Source organism: Opisthocomus hoazin, chromosome 20 (genome assembly GCF_030867145.1).
Source record: "Opisthocomus hoazin isolate bOpiHoa1 chromosome 20, bOpiHoa1.hap1, whole genome shotgun sequence".
NCBI classification, from domain to species: Eukaryota; Metazoa; Chordata; class Aves; order Opisthocomiformes; family Opisthocomidae; genus Opisthocomus; species Opisthocomus hoazin.
In genome coordinates this window covers 11,996,155-12,021,719 of record NC_134433.1, presented here as the reverse complement: position 1 = coordinate 12,021,719, position 25,565 = coordinate 11,996,155, and the positions used below count along the sequence as shown (strand labels likewise).

At 62.3% G+C, this 25,565-nt stretch overlaps 1 protein-coding gene across 3 annotated transcripts; it reads right to left on the bottom strand.

Moving 5' to 3' along the window:
* Positions 1-5,221: 5,221 nt before the first annotated feature.
* Positions 5,222-25,474, bottom strand: LOC104332789 (TNF receptor-associated factor 4). 3 transcript variants are annotated; one of them, XM_075439880.1, is made up of 20 exons: positions 25,402-25,474; positions 24,872-25,077; positions 23,630-23,862; positions 22,618-22,749; positions 22,224-22,432; positions 21,750-21,829; positions 21,007-21,188; positions 20,628-20,778; positions 19,587-19,663; positions 18,306-18,423; positions 17,862-18,012; positions 17,473-17,636; positions 17,086-17,244; positions 16,614-16,772; positions 7,707-7,757; positions 7,320-7,459; positions 7,078-7,239; positions 6,565-6,726; positions 6,336-6,491; positions 5,222-5,933 (listed from the first exon to the last, which is right to left on the bottom strand). In XM_075439880.1, exons 1-20 carry the CDS (start codon positions 25,446-25,448, stop codon positions 5,301-5,303), a joined length of 3,372 nt encoding a protein of 1,123 aa, XP_075295995.1. In that variant the 5' UTR covers positions 25,449-25,474; the 3' UTR covers positions 5,222-5,300. The 3 variants fall into 3 exon arrangements, with proteins under 3 accessions (XP_075295995.1, XP_075295994.1, XP_075295993.1); XM_075439878.1 differs by lacking the exons at positions 5,222-5,933; positions 6,336-6,491; positions 6,565-6,726; ... (1 more) ...; positions 7,320-7,459; positions 7,707-7,757 and adding an exon at positions 13,812-14,995; XM_075439879.1 differs by lacking the exons at positions 16,614-16,772; positions 17,086-17,244; positions 17,473-17,636; ... (9 more) ...; positions 24,872-25,077; positions 25,402-25,474 and adding an exon at positions 9,985-10,161 and having other exon boundaries at positions 7,320-7,424; positions 7,706-7,757.
* Between the last annotated feature and the right edge of the window lie 91 nt (positions 25,475-25,565).

The following is a 25,565-nucleotide window of genomic DNA, read 5'->3' as shown; positions in this document are numbered from 1 at the left end:
AAATAATTCTTAAAAAGAGGAGTCGCTGAGGAGGTGGTTGAAGTCCTGTCGAGGTGAACTCAGGGAGAGTTTTGGCAATGCCTGTGAGGGTTAGGGCTGTGCCGCGCCCGAAAGCTCGGTTTCCCCCAGCCGGGCAGGAAGCGTCGTGGGGAGATGTCCGGCTGCTCCAAGAGCTGGACCTGGAAGCTACTGCCCTTCAAAGCCTGACCTGGTAGCGCGTGTGGTAAACTCAGAGTCCTGCTTGTTTAGCATAACACTAAACACAGAATTTGAAAAGGGATTCATAACATTGCTAGACCTGGAAGATGGGAGCTGGGAGGGTTTTCTCTCCGTTCCAGTGGTCGCACATCTAATTTAGTGTGTGTGCTGTCACCTCCAAGAGCACCACAACCGCTCAGAATCCATCTCCTGCGCTTGCTGCGAACACCCGATTGTCATCGCCCCGCTGAGGGCAAGCCAGTGCCTCTTGCACTGCTTTCAGTGTTCCCAGATACCCCTGGTTCCCACATGCTCTTCCAGGAATTTGGGTTGAACCAGGCAGCTGAGCCGGGAAGGGCTCTGCTCACAGGTGCTGCCGTGTCCCGGCTCCAGCATCCGGAAACGCCGTCTCTGTCCGCCTGACCTGGAACACGGCGTCACTGAAGCTCCTGCGGTATCTGATTTCTCCATCTGTCCCCCCGACAGGAGGAATCCCTTCTGCAAGGCATCTTCAGGACACTTCTGCATCGCCTCTGCAGCTACTTAGACCTGTTTACCGGGGCGAAGCTCTGGCGCGATAATGAGCCAGCGGGGACTTCGGTGGGAGCAGCTGCTGCCACCGCCGAGGAGCTACCTGCAGCCCCGGCTAAGCCGAAGGCTTCTGGCAGATGGCAGAGTAAGATCCAGCCTTTGAAAACTTCTCCTTTAGGGCCAAATAAGGTTTTCTTCCAAAGATTTAATTGCTGTGTTTGGTCTTTTCCCCCTGCGCTGAACTCGGCGTGCCCTGGTAGATGGTGGGAGGACGCGAACGTTGCGTTTGACCCAAGGCGGGCAATGCGCTGGGATGGTCTCTGCCGAGAGAGTGCCATAGAATCACAGAATGGTTTGGGCTGGAAGGGACCTTAAAGATCGTCTGATTCCAACCCCCCTGCCATGACCAGGGACGTCTTCCACCAACCCAGGGTGCTCAGAGCTCCATCCAACCTGGCCTTGGCCACTGCCAGGGAGGGGGCAGCCACAGCTTCTCTGGGCAACCTGGGCCAGGGCCTCACCACCCTCATGGGGAAGAATTTCTTCCTAATATCTCATCTAAATCTGCCCTCTTTTAGTTTAGAGCCGTTCCCGCTTGTCCTATCCCTACCCACCCTTGTGAGAAGCCCCTCTCCATCCTTCTGTAGCCCCTCCAGGCACTGGCAGCTGCTCTAAGGTCACCCCGCAGCCTTCTCTTCTCCAGGCTGAACAGCCCCAAATCCCTCAGCCTGTCCTTGTAGGAGAGGTGCTCCAGCCCTCTGATCATCTTCGTGTCCCTCCTCTGGACCTGCTCCAACACATCCATGTCCTTCTTATGTTGGGGGCTCCAGAGCTGGACACAGTACTCCAGGTGGGGTCTCAGGAGAGCGGAGTAAAAGGGCAGAATCCCCTCCCTCGCCCTGTGTCCACGCTGCTCTGGATGCAGCCCAGGATACGGGTGGCTTTCTGGGCTGCCAGCACACATTGCCGGCTCATGTTGAGCTTCTCATCCACCAGTACCCCCAAGTCCTTCTCCTCAGGGCTGCTCTCGAGCCACTCTCTCCACATCATCTCGTGACGGAGGCCGTTCGGAGAGGAGCAACTGCTGCAGATGCTGCAAAAAAATCTGAGCTGGAGGAAAAAAAAAATCCTGCCCGATGCGGGGGTCCTGGAGGGTCCGCGAGGATGGGGGAGCCACAGGGAAGGGGCACGGTGAAGTCAGCGCCCTGGGTCTTGGCTGGGGGAACTGCGTCGGACGTCTGCTAGTGACAGCCGCCTTCCGGATGCGCTTCCAATGCGCAGCAGGGCCAAACTGCAATAAAATTACTGGAGTGCTTTATCTAATTAGTTTAAGGTAATTTCAAGGCAATTGGGTACAAGGCATGGTTTCAGCTGGGGTGGCTGTTAGCCCCGGAGACGCACGAGAAGGGAAGGCTGAGATCGCACCGAGGTGTGAGTTGCTCCCCTGTAAAACGCTCTCCTTCGCCCCCTGAAGCCCCTCAGCCCGGGGCAGGCAGACGGCTGGGGGGCCCCGGCCAGGTTTCTGAGCAAGGGTGTGCAAAGCAAACTCATCTTGCATTTTGCTCCTGATGAAATATTGATATCTGGTTTAGCCGTTCTGGCTAAGAAGCGTCAATAATCGGCGCAGATCAGGCATGAGCAGTAAATGACACGGTTCTGCCCCAAACGCTCCCTTGTCTGCATCCCGAAGGTTTTGTGGGTGTGAGAAGGCTTTGGGGTTCGGGGAGAGACGGGCGTCTCCAGTGTGGTCGGGGTCTGCAACAAGCGAAGGTTCAGCGCCTGCCGAGGGGCTGGGGGGGTTGTCCCTTGGTTTATGGGGTGTTTAAGGACACTTTCCTCTCTGGTGTGAGCATCCTGCGAGACGCCCGGCTGCACCGGTGGAGCAGGCAGCAAGCTGGCAGGTTCCAGGCCTTCAGAATAGACCTTCAACAACTTTCCAGGAAGTTTATTTTTTAAACTTGATATTTGAGGCTAAATTTAGTAGCAAATTGTTTTATTTTTCTCCCTCTTGCCCATGAATATGAAGAGCATCTTCACAGCCCAGGTCTTGCAGGGGATTTGCCCCCTCCACACTCGACGCGAAGACATGAAGGTTAAGAGGTGCTTGAGGATCCGGCTGACATTTCCAGCCCGGCACCGCGCAGAGATGAAGCCTCTGGCTGCCGAGCGCTGGGGTAAACGGGGCTGGCGTGCAGCTGTGCTGGTGCTGGGAGCTGCTGGAGAGCGGCACCTGACGGCAAATTCCACTTTTATGATTGGAGAGGGAAAAAAAAAAACAAATTCCCCAAGCAGGGAAAGCAGAGGGGGTGTAGATAAGTCCCTGGGCTGGGCAGAGACAAGGTCCCTGGCTCCCTGGGCTTGTTTTCATTCTTGGCTTCTATCACAGCTTTGTGTCACCGGGCTCTCAGTGGGCACAGCCAGGAGCTGGCATGCCGGCTTTCACCGGTGGCACGACACCCCGGCAGCTGAACCTTGTCGGTCAGCAACAACCAACCTGTGGATTTTCCTTTTTTTTTTTTTTAATGTAAGCAAGAGGAGGCTGCCAACACGCTGCCGTACTGCTGGGCTGTAGGACCAGGAGACTTCCTATATGGTGTGTGTATGATGTGTATACACATAAATAAAGTGTATATTATAAAGCTAAAATATATATATGAAGAAAATATAAGCGGGGCAGGTGCTGGCCAACATGTTCACCCTCACCCAGCTGAGGCCAGCCCGAGCCAGGCGAAAAGGCAGGCGAGGGCTCAGCAGCAGGAAGAGGGCCAGAGATGGGGAGAAGGGGTTTGGGGTTTTGTGGGATCTGGGGGCTCATGGGGCCTGTCCTGGGTTGATCGCCACCCTCAAGGGTGAGTTGTGCCCCCCAAGCCAAGCAGTGCCCGGGTGGGAGGTGTGGGACAGGGTGCGGGCTCCAGGCTGGGCTGTGGGCTCTGGGACAGGCTGTGGGTGCGGGCAGGTGCGGGTGCGGGGCGGGAGGAACCAGCAGTAGTGCGGACCTTGAGCAGGCACCAGAACAGGCTGGCAGCAGGCAGCGGTACAGGGCTGGCACTGGGCAGGAGTACAGGCTGGCATTGGATACCAGTACGGTCTCATACTGGGCACCAAAACTGGCTGGCATCAGGCACCAGTTTGGGCTGGCACTGGGCACCAGTATGGGCAAGAACTGGGCATCAACTGGGGCTGGCACTGGGCACCAGTTTAAGGCTGGCACTGGGCATCAGTTTAAGGCTGGCACTCGGCAGCAGTATGGGGTGGCACTGGGTGCCAGTATGGACACCAGTACTGGCTGACGCTGGGCACCAGTTCAGGCGAGAACTGGGCATCACTTGGGGCTGTGGCATTCAGCAGCAGCACAGGCTGGCACTGGGCACCAGAACTGGAGAGCATCGGGCACCAGTATGGACTTGTATTTGGCTCCGGTGCAGGACTGGCAACAGACACCAGTATGGGCTGGCACTGGGCACCAGTACAGGCTGGCACTGGGCCTGGTGTGCGCAGGAGGCTGCAGGGCCCTGTGGTGTCACCCCCCGGCCCTGGGGACGTGCCACGACCCCTGGGCACCAGGCCACCCTCCTGCTAGGCTGAGACCTGCTCGGGGGACGTTCCTGGGGGGGCGACACGGGGCATGGGGACACCCCGGCAGCACTGCCCCCCCCCCCCCCCAGCTCAGCCATTGCCATGGGGTGCAGCTAATTAGGGGCTAATTGTGTTAAACTGGGGCAGCACTAATGCAATTGTGGGATGAGACTGCAGAGACAGCAACCCCCCCCCCCCCTCACCGCTGCTGGGGTGCTTCGGGGGGGACACACAGACCCAGGGCCTGACCCAGCCGGGCCCCCCAAATCCCCCCGGTGCCCCTCCTGCCCCCAACCCTCACCCACCCACCCTTGCGTGCTCCAAGCCCCCCCCCCCCCCCCCCCCCCCTCTGCATCTTTAATTGCCCCCATGCTGCTTGGGATGGGGGTCAGGGATCACCCCCCTCCGTGCCCCCCAGCTCTGGCCCTCCCGGTCCCCAGCACCCACGGCTGCACCGCGAGCACCCCCGAGCCGGCAGGCGCTGGGGACAGGGGTCCCCCCCATCCCATCGTCGGGCGGAGGAAGGAGGCGCAGGCGGCCGTAATAAATACAAGAAAAGTTTATTGAAAAAAAAAAAATCAGAGGTGGGGAGGGGGCAACGGGCCCCGGCCCGGGGTAATAAATAACAACCGTGTTCCCGGGGGGCACCAGCTTACAAAATATGGCTCTGGGCAGCGGGGATCCCGTGGGGTCCCCAGCGAGGCTGGCGGGGGCTGCCGGGCACCCCAGTGAGGGGCTTAGGGGACCCAGCCCCCCGATACCCCCAGGCACCTGAGAAGGGGCTGCCCCGGGGGGCAGCTGGGGCTGCAGTGGGGGCCCAGCGCTGGGAGGGGCGGGGGGGGCAGCCCCCTCCCCTGCCTGCCCCGGAGCCACCGGCTGTGGCCATGGCAGCGTCCCCACGCCGGGGGCAGCGGCTGCGGGCAGGGGCTCAGCACCATGCAGGGCACCCCGGGCGGGCACCCGGCTCCCATCTGTCCCCCCCGAGGCACCAGGGCTCAGGCCAGGATCTTCTGGGGGATCTCCACTGAGGCTTTGATGAAGATGGCGTTGTCCCGCACGTAGTTCCGCTTCTTGATGTCCTCGTGGGAGATGAACTTGGGGTAGCCGAAGCCCAGGGTGCTCTCGTCCAGGGAGCTGCGCGAAGCCCCCGGCTTCTGGAAGTTCTTCCAGTTGGGATCGGGGTGGAAGGTCTCGGTGATGTGCTGGGGCTTGGAGAGGGAGGGGTCGCTCTGGTCCAGCAAGGAGAAGGTGACGCGGTAGGAGAAGGGCCACTCCAGCAGGTTGTCGTACTCGCCCGGCAGCACGCGGATGTAGACGGAGAGGTGGCTGCTCTCCCCGCTCCCGTTGCCGTTGAGGAAAGCCGAGACCTGGAGCTTGTAGCCGTACTTGTGGGTGTAGAAAGGGGGGCTGAAGAACTCGTAGTTGCTGCGGGCTTTGGCCTCCTGCAGCTTGCGGGTGTAGTCGGCGATCTTCCAGATGAGGGTCCCGTCGCTGCTCACCGACAGCTCCTCCACGTCGCGCCGCAGCTCCAGGATCTCCTGCCGCTGCCGGCTCACCAGCGCGCACACCATGCCCAGGTGCGCCTTGGTGCTCTCCTCCAGGTGCCGGCCCATGGCCAGCTTGGGGCACTGCGGGGACAGCAGGACCGTCAGTGGGGCACAGGACAGCGTGGGGACACGGGGTGGCACAGGACAGGAGGGTGCCGTGGGGATGTCGTCGGGTGGGAGGGTACCAGCAGGACACACAGGGATGCCGTGGGGACACTGCGGTGGCACAGGGACAACTGGTTGGGATGGCGTGGGGATGCTTAGGTGGCAAAGTGACACAGGCATGAGGCAGGAGAAGGATGGAGACACCGTGGAACCAGATGACAGAGCAGAACAGGGACACCACAGGGGATGGGACAGATGTCAGGGCAGGAGAGGCCCGGGGGTGCTGTGGGGCATGGGCATGCCACGGTGGGGACGGCACAAGGATGCCAGGGCAGGATGGGGCCCAGGACATGGGCACGGGGCCGGGGACACGCTCACCCGGTGCTTGCAGCCAGCTTCCTTGAAGGGGCACAGCAGCATGGCAGTGCTGCAGCTCTCCTTGAGGTGGGTGGGCACGTCCTCCCGGGCGATGCTGGGCGTCCCGCACTGGTTGGGACAGGGCACGGGGTACCGGGGACACTGGTACTGGTGGTTCTGGGGACAGAGGGTGACCGTCAGCCAGGGCCGGGAGCCAGCGGGGCGAGGGTCCCCGTGGGCCCCGTCTCACCTGGATGGTGTCGAAGACGAACTCCTTGGCGCAGTAGGTGCAGGGCTGGGTGCGCTTGGGGCACTCGGCCAGCGTGTGCTGGGACAGCAGGCGCCGCATCATGCGCGCCCCGCACTTGTTCTCGCAGTACACGCTCTCCTGGGGACACGTGCCCTGGTGGCCCTGGGGACGGCGGCGGCATCGTCACCCTCCGGCTGTCCAAGGGATGGGGCCACGCGGTGCCCCCCAGGGCCAGGCTGTGCCCCCCCATGGCGTCCCCCACCCAGGCTCTGTCCCTATGGCCAGGCTGTGCCTCCACAGTGCCCTGTCCCCCCACCTGGGTCCCCGATGGCCACCCTGCACCCCACATCCCAATCTCCATCTTGGCTAAACCCCCGCAGTGCCCCCAGCCAGGCCATGCCCCCGCGACACCCCTGCCCGCTGCATCCCCCATATTGTCCCCACCCGACACCCCTGCCCGCTGCGTCCCCCATACTGTCCCCACCGTGGCCGTACCCCCCCCCCAGCGCCCACCTCGAAGGCCTCCCCGGTGAAGTCGCTGGCGCAGAACTCGCACTTGACCCGGCGCTTGGGGCAGCCGTGCTGGACGTGCTCGGGCAGGTCGCGGCGGCTCAGCTTGGCGCTGCACCGGTTGGGGCAGGGGATGACGTTGAAGCCGCAGGTGCCGAGATGGGCCTGGGGGGCACAGGGACGGTGAGGGGGGGGACCCACGGGGCGCAGCCTTGGCACCCCCCCGCAACCTGCCAGCCCCCTACCTGGAGGTGCTTGATGAGCCCAGTCCAGCGGCAGCCCTCCTCGCTGTGGATGCAGCGGATGGCCAGGCTCAGCACCTGCGCCTCCAGCTCCGGGTCGGGGTAGATCTGGGGAAGCGGCACCGCGGCGTCAGCACACGGACGCGGCACACGGACCCCCCCCAGCCCAGCCTGGCCGGGAGCCGCGGGCACACTGCCCGGCGCCGGATCCCCCCCCGCCGGCTCACGAACAAGCGCCCTTTGTCGGGAGTGGGCTTCCGCTGCCCGGCCCCCGCGGCACAAAGCCCTCTCGCTTCCGCGCGGGCGGCTGTGCCAGGCGGGTGCGCGGAGCCCCTTGGCAGGGACGCGGGTGACGGGGACGTCCCCTTGGAGCAGGGCACCGGGCTCACCTTGGCATAGTCCAGGGGCAGCTGGTCCTCCGGGCACTTGAAGACGCCTTCGCTGCAAGACACAAAGAGGGGTCAGCATCACTCGGGGCTGGGGAACGGTGCGTTCGCTGGTGACACGGCCACCACGTCCCACGGGGTCCCCTCCATCCCACCCCAGGACGTCAGCGCTGCCGCTCTGCCGCCGGGTGCCAAATCCAGCCGCGGGCCTCCGGGAGCCGCAGCTCTAATCCGGCTCCATCTGTCTGAGCTGGGAAATGCCCCCGCCAGACACCCCCCCCCCCCCCGGGCAGCCCTCCCCAAACCAGGCACAGCGGCCACGGTCCCTGGGGGCCTGGGCCAGCCGCCGCGAGCGGTGGCACCATCTGGAGCCCCGGCAGCCCCCTTGCCTGCCCTGGCCCCCCGGGATTAAGACAGGGTGCCGGCGGGGGGTCACAGGCACCCACAGCCCCAGGTGCTGGGGGCCCAGGGGAGCTGGGGGGGGGGGGGGGCAACAGCTGGGTGCCAGATGTGCAGCCCGGATGTGCGGCCCCGGGGTTCCTGCTTTGCAGGAAACGGCCCCACCAGCCCCCGCGGTGAGCTGGGATGGGGGACGGGCGGCCGCGCTGCGTCTGGAGGGGTCCCCGGGATGGGGTGCTCCTCCCGAGAGCCGTCCCCGAGGTGGGAATGGCCCTGCCCAGGGGAGCGAGGGCTGGAGGGACGGGGACAGAGCCAAAGAGGCAGCCTGGCCTGTGACATGGCTGGCCAGGAGCCACCGTCACCCCTGGTCCCTGGGATGCATGTGGGTGACACCCCACAGCCCATCCCCGGCAGACATTGGGGCGGGAGGCCATGGGTGCTGCCCACGGGGACACACACAGGGACCCCGGGGGGCTCTGGTATCCCCGAGGTGGCTCTGGACGAGGCCGCGAGGTCGCCCTGCCCGCATCTCGTCACCGCGCGCCCTTGGCAGGCGTCGGCACGGCCTCGGCCGGGGCTGCCAAGCAGACGCGAGATGGCACGACCGAGCTGCCCGGCTCAGCATGCCTGGGCACAGCGCGGTGACATCCCCCGCAGCCACCGTCCCTGCGCTGGGGTGCCAGGGGACCCCCGGGAACACCAGCCCAGTGCTGCGGGGGGCATGGCCGAGCGTGCCCGCTTCGTTTGCAGCGGGTGCTTCCACGGGAGTCACCCGGCACCCGGCGAGGTGAGCAGCTCCCAGGTGGGGCTGGGCACCCAGCCTTTTCCGGGGAGCCCACGGCTGCCGTCACCCCACGGCTGGTGTCACCCCACGGCTGGTGTCGCCCCATGGCTGCCTTTCCTGGGGGAGCCAGCCCTGCCTGCACCCCGTGCCCGGTGTCGGGGTGCCGGGGAAGCGGGGACGGTGACCCGAAGGCAGCGCCTAATCCCCGACAAAGCCTCCCCATTCCTCACGCTCGGCCGGGCGGGGAATGCGCCGAGGCAGCGCCCGGGGGGACCGGGGACCGTCCTTGCCTCTGACCTTCGCGGCGTGCCGGGGTGCAGGGAGGTGATGGGGTGGGGGGGACCCCCCCGGTACACCCCCCCGGTACACCCCCCCGGTACACCCCCCCCCGGTACATTTTCCCCTCCCCGCACCGTGGGGCCCAGCCCACGAGTCCCCAAACCCGACGTGGTGCAAACGGGGGGGGTCTCGGTGGGGGGACCCCCTCGTCCGGCCGCCCCGGTAGCCCCGCAGGGCGGGTGCGGGCGGGGAGCGGAGGCGCTGCCTGGCACCGGCCCTGGGGAACGCCCGGTTTCGCAGAAACCCGCCCGGCAGCGGCCGTGCCCGCGGGGCCCCCGGCCCGGCCAAAGGTCGCCTCGACGGGGCGAGGCGCGGCGCGGGGCGGCAGCGGCACCCGGGACCCGGGGTGACGCCTGGCACCGGGGAGGGGGGGGGCACGGACAGCCCTCGCCGTGCCACCGTGGGACCCCCGGTCTCGCACTGGTCCCCGCAGGCAGCGCCGTCCGTTGCCGGTGCCGGGGCTGCCCCAAACCGGGGGGGAAGGGGCTCGGTCCCCCGGCTCGCACCCGTGGGCACGGGGACATCGGGGGCGGGGGACAAGAGTGGCCGGATCGCCCCCGTCCCCCCCCGTTCGCTTCCTCCAGCGGGGCCGGGGCAGGAAGGGGTTAAACACAGCCCTGCTCTTCCTCCTCCTCCTCACCGAGAGGGGCCCCGGCCCGTGACAGGGAACCCCGCAGCCCTCCCGGGACGCCCCGGCGCCCCGGGGGGGGGGGGGGGGGGGCAGGGGGTGCGCGGCCGGCGCGGCGGCGGCGGGGCTCACCTGAGGAACTCCTGCAGGCAGGTGTCGCAGAAGCGGTGGCCGCAGGTGGAGACGCGGACGGGCTCCCGCATGGGCTTCCCGCAGAGCGGGCACAGCAGCCGCCGCCGCGGCCGCTCCAGCAGTTTGTAGTCGTAGCCCGGCATCGCCCCGCCGGCCGCCGCCTCCGCGCCCCGCGCCGCGCCGCCACCGCGGGCCGGGAGGGGCGGGGCTTCCAACGGGGCCCCGCCCCGCCCTCGACTCCGCCCCCGCCACGCCCCCGGGCTCCGCCTCCTCCCGCCCCCCCCCCCCCCCCCCTCCGCCGCGGGGGTTGCGCAGCCCCCCGGCCCCGCCGCAGCCCCCGGGATGGGGAGGGAACACACGCACGGTCCCGCCGCACAGATCCACGCGTGTCCCTGCCACCGCCCGTGGCAGAGTCTGAGGGGGGCGGCGGCGGAGCTGGACACGGAGGGGCTGCCCTGAGCCCCCCCCTTTCCCCCCCCCCCAAAGCGGGGAACGGGCGCTGCGGGGACTGCGTCTTGCTGGGAGCTCCGGGTCGTGGTCCCTGACTCCCCCCAAGAGAGGGCTGGGAGGAAGGAGGATGAAAGGAAAAAGGAAAAAAAGGAAAACCCGCCTGGATGCAGCCCCCCCCCTTCAGAACCGGGAGCAGCATATGGGAGCGTTCCCCCTTTCCCTGGAGATGGAGCCGAGCAGATGACAGCCTGCCAGCACGTGTCAGCCCCACCAGCGCGGGCCCCAGCCGGCTCCCCGCTCAGGGCAGCAGTTGCTCCAGCCCCAAACGTTGGCAGCTTTCAATTAACAAATGGCTGAGGAGAGGGATTCCTGGGGGAGCTCCAGCGCTTGTCACTCCAGGAGCTCACGTTACCCCGCTCCCTGAGAGGCTCTGCTTAAAATAAAATCCGCCGGCAGCCCTGGGGGAAGGCAGGCAGCCTGCCTGCTCTCGCTGCCGGAGCTGCCAAGAAGGCCGTGGGCGGCTGATTTCTGGGGTTACCCCGCGGGATAACAGGTTACCCCGAGACTGCCCTGCCGCGGCCCGAGCTGCAACAGGCCTTCAGCTCCTGACACCCAGACACCGGGGAAGCCCACACCGGCGTGGGTCGAGCGTGAGCAGCCACCACGGGGTCTTTTCCGAAGGACGTGAGAGGCTGGCGGCCTGCTCGGACAGCAGAGAGCGGCGAGCTAAACTTTAACCAGCTCCCAGAGAGCCTGGAAAGCCGGCATGTAAAAACAAACAGCGGCTGGCGAGCGTACAGAGAGCAGCGGGTCGCACCGGGCGCCTGGGAGCTGTGACGGGGGTGACAGCCCGGGGTTGCAGTGCTCCCAGCTGGGTTTGCGCAGCGCTGTGACCCCCCCTGGGGCAGGACCCACAACCGTCTGGTTCTGCCACTAAGTCACCGCACGCCCCGGAGCCAGGCTCGCCTCCCCAGACACCGGCCCCAATGCACTGCGACCTGGCCCTGTCTGAAAACCAGCCCCAGACACTGCTATGGGAGCACGGTCGAGCCAGGACGGGCCCTCGGCCCTGCGTGTCAGCGTCCCACTGGGCGACGGGACCCCCCCGGCCTCTCCCGCACAAGGCACGGGACACACCGCTCCCACAAGCTCAGAAAGCCCGCGTCTCCGGTGACAGGCGTGAAACAGAGCTGAGTTTTATCACTCTTCACTGCTTCTCTTTGATGTTTTTAAATTTTTTCTTTCCTAACCTCGCTAAGGAGCATCTCTGCTAATTAGGCAGGAACTGACAAAGCCATCAGCAGGCGCTGGCTGTGCCGGCTGGGAGGTGTCAGACCCTGCAAACAAAGATCTCCTTTTCCCCTCTCCCTGACGAACGCCCTCCCCGCACTCCACATCACAGCCGGGCGTTTGCCTCGCACCAAGGGGAAGCTCGACCTCCGGGCAGGGCAATTCCCTCTGCGGCCCCAATATGTTCTCTGTCCCCCGGGCTGGGTCAGCCCTGGAACCCCTCTGGCCTTCTTCCCCCGGCCTCTCCCTGCCCTGCACCCAGCTCCATCCCTCCGCCTTGCATTTTACTTCAGCTGGAGGAGCAGAAAACCAACGCTCCGGCTTCTAAAGAAGTTAAGGCGGAGCGTTTCGCCCCGGGGAAGGGAGCGGGGAGAGTCCTCTCCCTGCTTCGGGGGGCTGATGCCCAGGGAAGGGCAGCGAGGCGGCTGGATGGACGGCAGCCGCACCTCCTGCCCAGCCTCGGGGGAATGGCGACGCGACCACGACAGGGGTGCCAGGCTCAAATCGGATCAGCCCCGGCATCAGCAGGCGGTTTGGGCTGTTTCCTGCTGACGGCGATGGCCCCAGGTCGGTGGGGTCGCATCGAGCACGGGGTGGGGATGGGCTCTCCCTGGGTGACGGTGACCGGAGGGGACCCAAGATGGAACCAGGCAGCCTCATCCTCCCCTACCCGCTCCCTTCTGGCCCTGCCTTCCTCAGCAGGAAGAGCCGCCGCGACGTGGCTGATCCACCACCAGCTCCGAGGGATGCAGGAACAAAACCAGGATCAAGGGAGAAGCCCTGAGACCTGCAGTTTTCACCGGGAGCTTCCGCGGGGAAACAAAGCGGCAGACGCGAGGAATGCACTGGCCTGTTTGCCCAGGCGGCTCTCTGCCTCCGGCAGCGCGGACATGCCTCGGCTTGTCGTTGGAGAGCTATTGTTGCTCGGGGCTGGGGGCCTCTTTGTTTCCTTTACCCTTTCGCCAGGCTTGGTCACAGCCCGGTATGAAATTATTCAAATCATCTCGCTGGGCTTCACAGCAGAAGCCCTGTACGGAGTGCGCAGGCTGCAAAATCCCACGGGCTCCAGCTCTTGTCGGTGAGCCCCCGGCCCAGTACAGAGCACACTGGTCCATACTGGTTCCCCCTGCCCAGAGCAAAGAGTCCCGATATTCAAGCCGGTGACACCTCCAGCCCCAGCGCTACCATGCAAAAGCATCGTTAAGCCATAACCCCCCCCCGGCCCCACGCCAGCGCGTCAGTGGGAACTGGGGGGCTGCCGCGGGGCTCACCGCTGGATTTGGCAGCCAAGCTGGAGCAGGGAGAGCCCGGCTCTCCGGGCTGCACGTCCCCTGCAGTGGTGACATTTTGGTGCCACCATTGACAAGACAAAGGGCAGCAGAGACCTCTGTCCTGCCTGACTGCCGTTCCAGTGAGGCCACAGCAGAAACACCAGCCCCTTCTTAGGGGATGTGTCTGCATGTGGTCTGGGGCAAGGGGAGCCCCGTGAGCTGAGCACAACAGAGCCGAGAGAAATCTGCTGCTGGAGGAGCTGGTGCTGCCACCAGCTCAGCACGGGGAGGAGAGGCACCGGCCCAGAAGGGCTTCGGGGCAATTTAACCCAGCCCTGCAATTACCCTGGTGCCCACGCTGGTCTGGGAGCGGAGAACACCTTCCCCTCCGCCGACACCGGGCTGCCGGAGCCATCCCTGTAACCTGCAGCACAGGGCGAGCGCCAAGGGACCGGCAGAGCCTTTGAACGCAAGTCAGCTTCCCGGGATAGCAGGGTGTAACCGCTTGAAAAGGCAGCTCCACAAGAAACAAAAACGGCAGGGAAAAACCCGTGCACCCACCCTGCCGGGAGCCAAACAGGGAGGCCACGTCTGCAGCCAGGGCCGCACACGCCTTTCCCGGCTGGACGGGACCTGCTCCCTTCCCCAGCCGGAGCCTGCGAGGCGAGGGAGGGAAGAGCAGGAGCCTTGCAGAAATTCATTACCTTTCACATGACAGAGGGATCAGTCGGTTTCTACCAGAGCCCGGCGAGGTTTCCCTCATTGAAAACAGGAAAGAATCACAAAAATAATTAGAGAGATTTCATCTCAGCCAGCTTATGAAAGCACTGACTTTATACACAACAGATTGGCAACAGCACAAAGATGGATGTGAAAGGCAAGAGCATTTGCAATGTCAGACAGATCAGAGACAGAAGCTCATCAAAAAATGGCCCACGGCAGATGTAAGTTAAAAAAAGAAAAGAGGAGGGAAAAAAAAAAAAGAAAAGGAAAGGAAACGACCCTTCTGGAGATAAAAACCATAACTCCTGCCTGTGACACGGCGATATGCCCCCTCCCGCCTGCAGAAAGGATCCCTGGTGAAAGCTCATCATCTCCCTGGAGAGAACTGGGTTAAAAAATTTCAATTACTGACAGTCGCTGGCTGTGTTTTTTGGCCTTCCGCTAGCTCAGCTGGGAGCCAGCAGGATTTAGGGGCCTGAGGACAAATGTCAGCTGGAGGATCCTCCGGTGAGCTCCTGGGGCCAGGGGAGGCTGTAACTGGAAAGCTCCGGGCGGGATCTGGGGAGAGCGAGCCAGGCTGCGCCGCGCAGAGAGGCTGCTCGCGCCGGGTTCGGCCAGCCGTGCAGGCCTGGACCCTCGGAAGCGTGAGGAACAGCTCAACAAACAGGTGAAACGTTTTAAAGGGGGGGGGGGATGGGAAAGGACAGACTTCTCTAATTAGAAAAGAGGTTTGCACTTAGTCACCCAGCGTAGCGCCTGGGGCCCTAACTCCAGACACTGCTGTGCAAAGGCTGACAGCCCTCTCAGACACCAAGCTGTCAGCCTGCGCTTTGTAACCAGAGACAGCTTCCACCGGGGAAAACAACCTCTGTGCTCCTCACCCTTCCACACAGGCACTTCCAGCAGGGAGGGGCAGAGCCCCAGCACGACCCCATTCCACAGTGCCGGAGCTCGGGGACGTCTGCCCCACGGCACGTCCAGGGCAGCGGCTCTCGGGCACCGGAGGCTGACAGCGACCCTCGTTGATCCGATGAGCGAGATCAGCTCCGGTTCCGTGGGAACCATCGTTAGGAGCTCCCCGTTTCCAGACTTCTGCCTTGGGAGTGCAGCTGAGGAGCTTCCGAGCCTGGGGACATGGGTCCGAGCCAGGCTGTAGCGGGCAGCAGCAGGACGGCAGGCGTGCTGGGCGTCTGGGGGACCCCCAGCACCTATATGGCAAGGCTGGATGTGGCCCCTCTCAGCTCAGCCTCACTGGGAAGGCGACTCTTCCACGGCAGCTGAAACACAAGGACCAAGAATTAGCCGTAAGCCGCCATCTCGACGAAGCTACAGGGAGCATGCCCTGCCTCACACAGCCCAGACACCCAACAGATGGGCACCGCAGTCCCTGTCCCTCTACCCCAGGAAGCTGCTGCAAGGCCACAAGCAGGAGGCAATGCCCAGCACACAGAGCCCAAGCAGGAGGAAACGCAGTCTCTTGAGGCTTGCGCCCTCCTCCTCCCCTCCAGCATGGCTGGCTTCTCCCAGTTATTCCCGTGTTTGCAGTGGGATTGAGAGAAGGGCGTAGCAATGGCCTCATGATAAAGTGGGTAGAAGCCCAAGCCAGTTAAAAACGGTGTTGCCTGCATGGGAGGAACCCGCAGAGCGGTGCAGAACTGCCGCCCCAAAGGTGGAGCACCTTCTCCAGGCCAGATCACAGCCAGAGCTGACAGCAGCAACAACATCAAACGTGTCGCCAGCCCTTGTGTTCTGTCTGGAGAGGTTTCCAGGCAGACTGAGCTACGTGAAAGTCCAGAGTCAGAATTCAGCTTTTCACAGATCTCTCGATGCTTTTTGCACCCTGGTTACTGAGGGATGCTGGAGCAGGCGAGGGTGCTGACCCGACAGCGCTGCTGCTGAGCCCGTACTTCCAGCAGCGGGAAGGAGGGTTGAAGTTTCACACCGGGCAGTGCAGAGGGACGGCAGTGGGGCTACGGTGGGGACTGCACGCTCAGACCCTGCTCTTACAGTGCTGCAGGTGGGAACCCACAAACCAGCTGCCACGGAGCACAGGGCGACTCCGGCAGCGGAAGGGGAGAGCAGCCTGCAGCCTTCCTGCAGAAACAAAACGCTTTTACTGCCGTGACAAACGCCCTACTTGTTCCCAAGCCTGGGGACTCAGCCATTCCCTGTCCCCTTCACGTGGCAGCACCCATCACATGAGAGCTCGGCACTCGCAGGGGAGGAACGGGAGCCATGGCCGACTCAGCTGCACCAGGGCAGTCAGCTGGGCCTCCTCCCCTCTGGGGTGTAATTAGCCTCCTTGAAGTGGGCCGGGACTGCAATCCCTCAGCCCAGCGCCGAGGCCATAATCAGCCCAGCAGAGGAGGAAGAAAGGCCCCTCCAGCAGTCTGGGCCAGGCTCCCATCGTACACCCAGGCAACGGAAGGGCAGGTCACGCCATGGGCACGTTTTAACTGTGCAACGATGCTGCCTTTGGCCCGAGCAGAAAAGAACCACAAAACCATCACTATCTTTTCCAAACCACAATGGAAAGCCAGCAGCCAAAATGACGCCTCAAATCTCAGCTTCTATTTCAGCAGCATCAATTAGAGAGCTGCTCTTTTTGGATACTCGGTGGACCGCCAGCACACCAGCTCCCCACTGGCCGCAGCCTGGCCAGCCCACCGGTCTTGGAGTGCCCGAGACTGCCTCTGCCGTCCCTTTGCTCCCCCAGCCCAGAGGAAGGGGAGTTTTTTATGGGCTTCAAGTTATTTCTATTCATCTGCAGCTCTACGGGGACTAGAATAACACCGAGCTTACGCGCCAGGGTTACTTGGTACAGCTCCGGTCACAAGGCATTGTGTCTGGCTGGGCCCTCACGGCAGCAGTCACAGTAACAAAGCCTCTACTCACGCTTTACTGCCAGCAGCGTGTTCCCGTGGCAGCAGGCTACGGAGGTCACCAGGTATGGATGCGTCTCCTCCAGCTGCACCGGCCTCGGCGCTCCCGTTTCTTCATCCTTCCTGCCCAGGCGTCCTCTGGCTCCTTTCCCCCACGTGCACACCTCGCCGTCTGCAGAGGGATATGTTCCAGGCCAGGTTGGATGGAGCTCTGAGCAACCTGATCTAGTGGAATATGTCCCTGCTCATGGCAGGGGGGTTGGAACCAGATGATCTTCAAGGTTCCTTCCAACCCTTACCATTCTGTGATTCTATGATTCTATATGTACACCTTGCTGCACACAGAGCTCAACAGCAAACAGGCCTCCCATCTCCCTGGTACCACCCTGGGCTGTCTCCAAGGCCTGCCTTGGCCACAGCATGGACTGCAGGCAGAGGAAAGCCAGGGCCTGCTGCAGCCCAGGACACGGGGGCTTCAGGCTCACCTGCTCCGATGGCCACAGTGAAGGCATCCCCACAAGCCACCACGCTGACCTTCATTGCCTGGAGCCCCACAACCAGGTGGGGTACGCGGCTGTTGCGGCAGGAGTTGGTGCCCAGCTGCCCGTGCTGGTTGCTCCCAAAGGTGTAACACTGGCCAGAAGCTGACAACAGAGATGAGAGAAACAACTGGGTGTCACCCGAGGAGGCACTGAAGCCCCTGAAGCTCTTTGCTTTCTACTGTGCTGAGCATCCTGCTCCACAGAGCTCCAGCATTGGGAGAACAGTGCTTCCTGAGCCTCTCAGAGGCCTCTGCCCACGGGAAACGGAGGCGGGAGGAAGACAGCAAAAATGCAGGTCCTCCTTCAGGGATCTGGGCACGCACCCCTCACCTGTGACTGCAGCCGAGTGCGCTGTACCGATGTCAGCACACACGATCGGCTCCTGGTTCAAGGGGGCCGACTGGGCACACATGAACACGGTGGCCTCTTCCACCTGGTCCTCTGGGGAAGGCTCCTCTACTGAGCTGATCTGATCTAGGCCCAGCTTGTTACACCTGCATGGGGAAAAGCACAGCTCAGAGCCGGCTGAACGCACCCTGGCGCAGACACCCCGGAGACAAATCCTGCTCTAGCATAACTGCACCACCAGCAGTGAGATGCTGGGCAGCAGGATCACACAGAGATGTCTTCTAGAGCCTCCTGCTCCCTCTTCCTGGACTGGACAGGCCCCGGAGGCCACAGGCAAGCTCTGGAGCATAGTCCCTCACACCCCCCCTTACCTGTTGCTCCCACAAGCAAGAATCTGGTTCTTCACGGTGAGGACCATGGAGGAATCGATGCCGCAGATGACCCTCTGAGCCTCGTGGTCTGGCGGGACTGTGACCTGCTGGGGGGAGTTGTGGCACTCCAGGGTACCCAGCCCGAGCCGACCTGCAGGAGGAAGAGAGCAGGGCACAGCTGACGGCAACACAGAGCCTGAGCACACCCCACGAACGACGGCATCGACACGGCTGCTGCAAGAGCCCAGCCTGGGACCTGTCACCAGCAAAGGCGGTGAAACCCAAAGCGCTGGGGCCCTGGTATGCAGTGAAGCAGCTGCAACTCACCCACACCCACCTAGCCTGGCACATCTGGGGGGGACTGTGGGCAAGCAGGGCCAGGAGGGGAGTGGGAACAGGCAATGGAAGGCACAAGCCCTGTTTTGTGAAGCAGGCATCTCTTACCATTATCCCCCCTGCCCCAGGCAAACACTTCCCGTTCGTTGGAAACCGCCAGAACGTGGGACGCACCACAGGCCACCTGCACCATCTCGTAGCCCAGCAGGGCCTCCACGATCTTGGGCTGGCAGGGGAAGAGCAGCAGCCGTCAGCCGAGACCTCCCAGCCTGCCCGGCTGCTCCCATCCCTCCCACCCGGCCCCCCCAGCCTCAACACAGCGCTGGCAGCATCCCAGTTTTCATCCAACACAAACACCAGAGAATCTTTTTTTTGTTCCAAACAGCCTTCAAAGGGTTTAGAGACTACGTGCACAGAGCGCAGAAGATAACGCAAACATCTCTGGGGCGGAAGAAAGCAGCCAGCGCAACGGTTTGGAGAGGGAATAGGTTCAGCCGAAGGGTTGGGATTCGCCCCCCTGCCCGGGCGGGGAGTGCCAGGGGCTGTTAACGCACGCTCCGAGCAGGCAGGGGCTTGGTGCAGCGTGCGTTGGCTGAAAGGCTCTTGTGCGGAGGAGCTGTGAGCTATCGGCTACATGTTCGTTAGGGTGTGGAGAGACCAGCATCTCCACATTTTGCCCAGCCCCTGCTGTGACCTGCTGTTAGATCTGACACCTCGCCATAGTGAGTTTCTTTCTCATTATCTTCTTCAAGTGAAAAGCACCATTTGTCGGGACCTGGCTGCTGCTCCCAACTGGTCTCCCCCCCCCCAGCAATAAGCACCGAGCAATTCAGCTCCGGACAGAGCAGGAACTAACGAGCCAGCTGACCACAGTGACAAATGGCACCAGTCCCTGGTCTCGGCTGGAAGCCATCGGCTGCTGCCACATTCGAGGGTAGGCGAGGAAGAAGCTGGAAGGGAGCGACGGGCCCTCAGCCCTGGTGTTCCGAGCCAATCGGAAACACACAGCTCTTCTTTAAATACTGGCTCTTTTGAAAAATAACTTTTCTCAGTGAACCCTGGCAGCTGCAGGCCAAGAGTGAAGCAGGCAGGTGTGTGATTGGAGGCAGCCTCCAAGCTGGGAGCCTGCCAACAGCAACCACAAGGCAGCTCTTGACTTCCCCCACGCTCAAAGGGATCATTGTGTAGGGGGGGGGAGAGAGAAAGCGAGAGGCAGGTTGGATTTTTAAAACCCGCAGTGACAGGGGGAGGAGGGGGAGGGGGTCGGATGCCAGAGCGTGCCTGGGATGCACGTCCCTGGAGCGGGGATGAGCCCTCTCACGTGGCGCAGAAGGCACGATCCATCCCCTACCCTGGGGCAGCTGCACGCCCAGCACCCTCACGACAAACCTGGCTCACGTCCGTGAAGTTTCCGTGCCCCAAACAGCCATTGCTGCCGCTGCCGAAAGTCATGATTATCCCCCTGTCTGGAAAAGCAGAAAGAAGTGGTGTTACTGGCACAGGTGAGGCCCTGCAAGGCACGCGCAGCCCGTGGGGCCGGCCGCGGCTCCCGGGACCCACTCTGACTCACGACTTGCTGGGGGGGCAGAGGCCTTGAGCAAGATTCCAGAGAGCAGCAGCCTCGATGTGCTGCGACAACTCGCCAAACAAACAGCAGAAGATAGGAGAGCGCTGAGATAACATTATTGCAGCTGTGTACGCAGGAACTGCTAACTCCACGGTCTGGCAAGGTGTTAAGTACGCAGAGGCGCTCACCGAGCAGCCACCCGGCAGCGGGCTGGCAGGAAGCTCCACGGAGAGGTAGGACAAACACATGCCTACGAAGTTTGCCAGCTGCATATCTGTCACTTGCTGCCCTGATCCCCAGCAGAAGTGCAAACAAGGCTCCCAAAGGACCACTGGGAGGGCTTTGCTGCACAAACACGGCCTTGGGCGGGTGTGCGTGCTCCCCTCCCAGCCAGAACGTCTCCTGGCCCACTCTAAGGGGGGCTTCAGACCCTGCCGTCCTGTGGCTGAGGACAACCGGCCCTGCAGAAGCTCACGCTGGCTTCTCACTGCTTGTGTCTGCATCACACTCCCAGAGCATGTGACAGAGAAAGGCTGAACTTCCCAGACACCCCTCACACTGCAGTCCCCAGGCCAGTTCTGGCTTCAGGTGACACCAGTGCAGCCAGGACAACAAATTTGTGGTCCTCCCTGCACCAGACAGACCTTTGGGACCAAGTTGACCAGTGTGGCATCACAGAAGGACCGTACGTGCCATTTCCGACCCCGACCTGATGTTACAGGCTACAAAGCCTTTTGTGTCACCCCAGCCCAGTGCACCTCTCGGGTTCCTCTCCGAGCAGGCTCCCCAGGCAGTCACGCTGCATTTGCAAGCCAGCTGCCATGCAGAGGGGCCTGGGACTCAGCCAGGTGGCAGCAGCTCACCTGTGAGGCAGGCTGTGAAGAGATCACCGCAGGACACGTGTTTGATGGTCACGCCAGACTGGCCCTCCAGAAAGCGGGACACAAACTGAGGCTGGAGCTGCTCGGTGGCTCCTGGGAGAGAAGGGCCTCCCGCAGCACCCATCGGGGAAGCCTGGCGGAGGGAAGACATGCCGACTGCCACACCTCTGTGCAGCAAGAGCTGTGCTGGAGAACTCGGAAAAGCCCACTCCCGCAGGCTTAGCAATGTCACCCATACCCTGGACCAGCCTGGGGGATGCAGCACTAGGGCTTATGCGGTGAGCAGAAATGTCTCCTCCTCAGAAATCGCACATCTGAGGCTTCCATGCCCTCTGCCTGCCCCAGGTTCCCCATCACTCACCTCCCACATGATGAGCCGTCCCGACTTGGTGACCCCGGCCTTCTGCGTCCTGCCAGCAGACACCTGCACCACTTCGGTGTTAAGCATGGGCAGGCGGAGGGGGGTGGTGATCCCGCTCCCCCAGGTGTAGATGGATGACAGCGGAGGAGGGATTCCTGTCCTGGCTGAACCACCTCGAACACCTACGGGTCAAAGAGAAATCATGAACCCAGAGCCCTGACTCTCCTCCCTCAGGAAGAGAAATGACAGCAGGCATCTGGTCTGGGTGCCAGCATCGCTGTCTGCCAGTAAGCATGGCCGGACCAGTGCCGGTCCAAGGCTGGCAAGGGGCTGCTGGGGAGCTCCCAGCCAGGGCTGAGAGCAGCACATGGGAACAGCTCCTTGCGTTTCATCCCAGAATTGAGGCAAGCGGCACCACGACAGCTCTAGCCTCATTGTTACCAGTGCCAGCTGCATTGCCCTGCGCCGGACACCCCTCCTCAGCACACCTAGCTGGTTCCCACCCTTTGCTGGGAACAGCAGAAACTCGATTCAAGGGTTCAAAATGTAGAAGAGGCAGCTGGAGAAAGAGCGCTGCTTGGTCCCCAGAGCTGAGGTGTCCCTGGGCTCCTCCAGGGCTCAGGGGAGGTGATGTCTCTGACCTTCCTCTCTCCAGAAGCTCAAGTGCCTCTCTGACTCCCTGCCATAAAAAGGAAAGCTCCTTCCCAGTGGAGCTGTGTTGAACACACCGTGCCAGGACTCACCCCGCGGCCTGGCGCTGCTCACTCGTCCCCCCGTCCGGCTGTGGGTCACTGTCGGCACGGGAGCCAAGGGTTTTTCAGGCCTGCCAAACCAAAATCCAGTCCTTAACATCAGCTTGGCCCCAGAGATCCTGCAGAGCCCTGATCACAGAAGGTCTGGGCAGAGCTACAGCATAAGCCACGGCTGAACGGCTCACAGAATGGCCTCAGCAGGTGCTTTGAACCACCTGAGAGAGGGGAGTTGGCATCAATTTGTTTCCCCCTGAGCTCACAACTCTCTATTCACTCTTACTGCGATGACAAGCCCACACCTGCCCTGGCACCTGCCCTGGCCCCGAGCCACGGGGCCAGGCTCAGCCCGCGGCAGCTGGACGTCGGGTAAGGCAGGAGAGCTGCACGGGGACAGTGAGCCGGTCAGACACGCTGTGGGCTGTGGCAGCCCCTCCCAAGGGACACTAAGGCGGCAGCGTCACTTGCCTTCTCATTTTGACACTGCCCACGTCGGTGTAGAGGTTTAGAAGGGGCCGAATGCAGATGGCCTGGGCCATGATCTCATTCAGCTGGGGCCGCTTGGAAGGATCCAGGTTCAGCATGCTGAGGATGAGCTGGCGCAGGTCGGGGCTGTATCTATCTGATATCGGGGCAAACGTCCCGCTCATGATCTTCAATACTAAGGCAGGAAGATTCTGGAGAGAAAACAACGGAGAGACATACAGTGGCTGGGCGGTCAGAGGTGAGGCCAGGAAGTTCTCAGCACTGCCCTCTGCCTTCACACCTCCAGGCTCAGCGAGAAGAGTGATCCAAGCATACATTTCCACCTCTGTAAGAGGCCACGGCTCCCTGCCCTACGTGTAAACCATATCCCTCTTACCGCAGCTTCGAAAGCCCTCTTGAGGCTGGCAAGTTCGTACAGCACACAGCCCAACGCCCAGATATCACTCTTCTGGTTGTAAGGTTTCCCTTCGCAGAGCTCTGGGGAGATGTAGCACGGCGTTCCCACAACCTACAAGAGACAAAGAAATTTACCACGACACTGTGAAACTGGGGCAGCGAGGTGGAAGGAGAAAGGCTGGGTTTAGAGCCCAGTGCACAGCCTAGAGCACCACCAACCGAAGCTTAGCTGGGCTTTTGTTCCCTGGTGTCAACATCTGCCTGACAACCTCAGTAAAAAACACAAGGATTTGTCTTTCCGGTGACCTCCTTTGCACATACACAGATTATCTCTAATTTTGCTCCTATCCACTGGAGTGAATCAGAGCCCAGAGGAAGGAGCGTGATATAAACATCTCTTCGGGCTAGACCAGGTGGGGAATGATACTCAGGACTCAAGCAGACAGAGGAGATTAAGACAAGGCAGGACGGCGGGGCACAGGCAGGAATTCAGCTGCCAAGTTTGTATCAGATGAGCCTGCAAACACCACCCTTCCCACTGTGACAGTGGGAGGAACCCTGTCTACCCTCACCAAACCCTGTCTGCCCCCACCAGCGGGCCCAGACAGCCCATCCTCTCCCAGGCTTGGGCTGACAGGTCTTTCTCACCTTTCTGCAGCCCACAGAGCTGCAGCAAACTTGGGCGTGAAGACATCAGCCTGTATAAACTCCAAGGAGCAAAGCAGCATGGCGACACTCAGATGTGGCCTACTGCAAGTATCTCAGAATCACAGAAAGGTAGAGGGTTGGAAGGGACATCTGGGGATTATCTAGTCCAACCCCCCTGGCAAAACAGGGTCACCTAGAGCAGGCTGCCCAGGACTGCGTCCAGTGTGCTGCACCCAACCCCGCTGCCTACAGCAGCTTCCAAGAGCCTATCGTGAGCCAAGACCAGAGTTTCCAGCCTGCTGCCACAGTGGTAAGCGGTTCCCCTGCAAAGCCAAGCCACTCACTGTGTAGGCTTTGCTCTTGCTGCTCAAGATTTTGGAGATGCCAAAGTCTCCGATCTTGACAATCATGCGATGTTTGTCCAAGAGGATGTTCTGAGTCTTCAGGTCGCGGTGCAGGATCTGCTTGGTGTGCACGTGGTGGAGAGCCAGGAGGATCTGCACGAAGAAGTGGAGGATGGTGTCCTCATCCAGCAAGGAGTTACAGCGCTTATGGATAAACTCCGCCAGCGTGCCCCCTGCGAAGAACAACACAGGGCTATCGGCAAGGGTGGCTGCACAGGGCAGCGCAAACCCAGCCTAAAAGCCGGGGGAATTTAGCCACAGCGTCTTAACAAGCCAAGCGCACAGAAAAAAGCACGGCCTGGTGCGACAGGCAGCACGTCCTCCAAGGCTCCCGAGCCTGTGCGGAGAACGGTAGCAGCACAGTTGGTGGGACACAGAAACAGCGAGAGAGAAGTTACTGTTGACACATTGTCAAAGGCAGCAGGAAAAGAAACGCTAAAATTACAGCTCTTCAAGGAGGACATGAACCTCGATGGCAGAACAAGATAAGCCTGTTCTGCAAAAGAGAATTCTTGCAGTCCGAGAGGCCCCTGTCGAGAAGGGGAGGTCCAGATTCAGGGCTCATGTACAGCTTTTAATGAACCCTCACGCAAATGTTGATTTCATCTTAAACTCCACAGTGAATCTTGTTAGAAATCACACCTTCCCAGAGCTGTGGGACCAGCAGCGTGGCCGAGAGCCGACGCAGGGAAATGCATGTGAAGCCAAGGGCAGATGGTAGCACACTCCTCAGCGACAGAGGTGTTAGAAATCTCTTTGTTTTGGACATGATTAGCAGGTGTAAGGCACAGAGTCACAGGGCAGTTGAGGTTGGAAGGGACCTCAGGTCATCTGGCCCAATCCCCTGCTCAAGCAGGGCCACCGACAGCTGGTTGCCCAGGACCACAACCTGACTTTTGGGTATCTCCAAGGATGGTGGCTCCGTAACCTCTCTGGGCAACCTGCACTCGGTCACTTAGCTCACGGTCAACTTGGTGTCCACCAGGACCCCCAGATCCTTTTCTACAAAGATGTCTGCGCAAGAGAGAGGTGTTTGGACTCTCTGGAGGTCCAAAGCACAGGATCTCATCAAGAAGCACAACATGGGGCCACAGCAGCCCGACCCAAGGAGAGCTGAGGACTTGGCAGCCCCAGGATCTGCTGAGGAACCAGCTGCAGGCACCGGGGGAGATCAGGGCCCACCTGGGGCGTACTCCATGGCGATCATGAGCGCCTTGTCCTCCAGGAAGTTCTCGTAGTACTCGATGACGTTGGGGTGGCTGAGCAGCTTGAGGACCTGGCACTCGTTCTGCGCCGCCAGCCGCTCGTCCTTACTCATCTGCTCCACGGGGATCTGCTTCAGGATCACCAGCTTCTGGTCAGCCTTGCGCAGGCACAGGTGCACGATGCTGCGGGGACACGGGCTCAACGCGGGGACGGGGCCTGGCCACCGCCCTGGGGTGACAACATGGCCCCTGTCCCCCCCGTTGCCATGATAACAGGGCCTGCTCACCCCCCTCCCCCCGGGGTGTCACACACCCAGTGCCGTGTCACCCCATCGCCATGGCAACAGCCAGGACCTGACACCCCCCCCCCGGGGTGCCAGACGCTGGCTGACCCCCGCGTTGCCATGGCGACAAGGCCCGTGCACCTTGTTGCCGTGGTAACGTGGCCTGCGGCCTCCCCCCCTCCGCGGTGCCACACGCCCAGTGCCCCCCCGGGGCCGCTCTCACCCGAAGGCCCCTCTCCCCACCACGCGGATCCGCTCGTATTTCTCCATCGCCGCCCCGGCCGGGCCCGGGCTCCGCCCGTCTCCATGGAGACACTTCCGGGAGCCGCTACGGCGGCCGCGGGCGGACGAAACAACGCGGGCCGCGCCCATCCACCCCCCCACCCC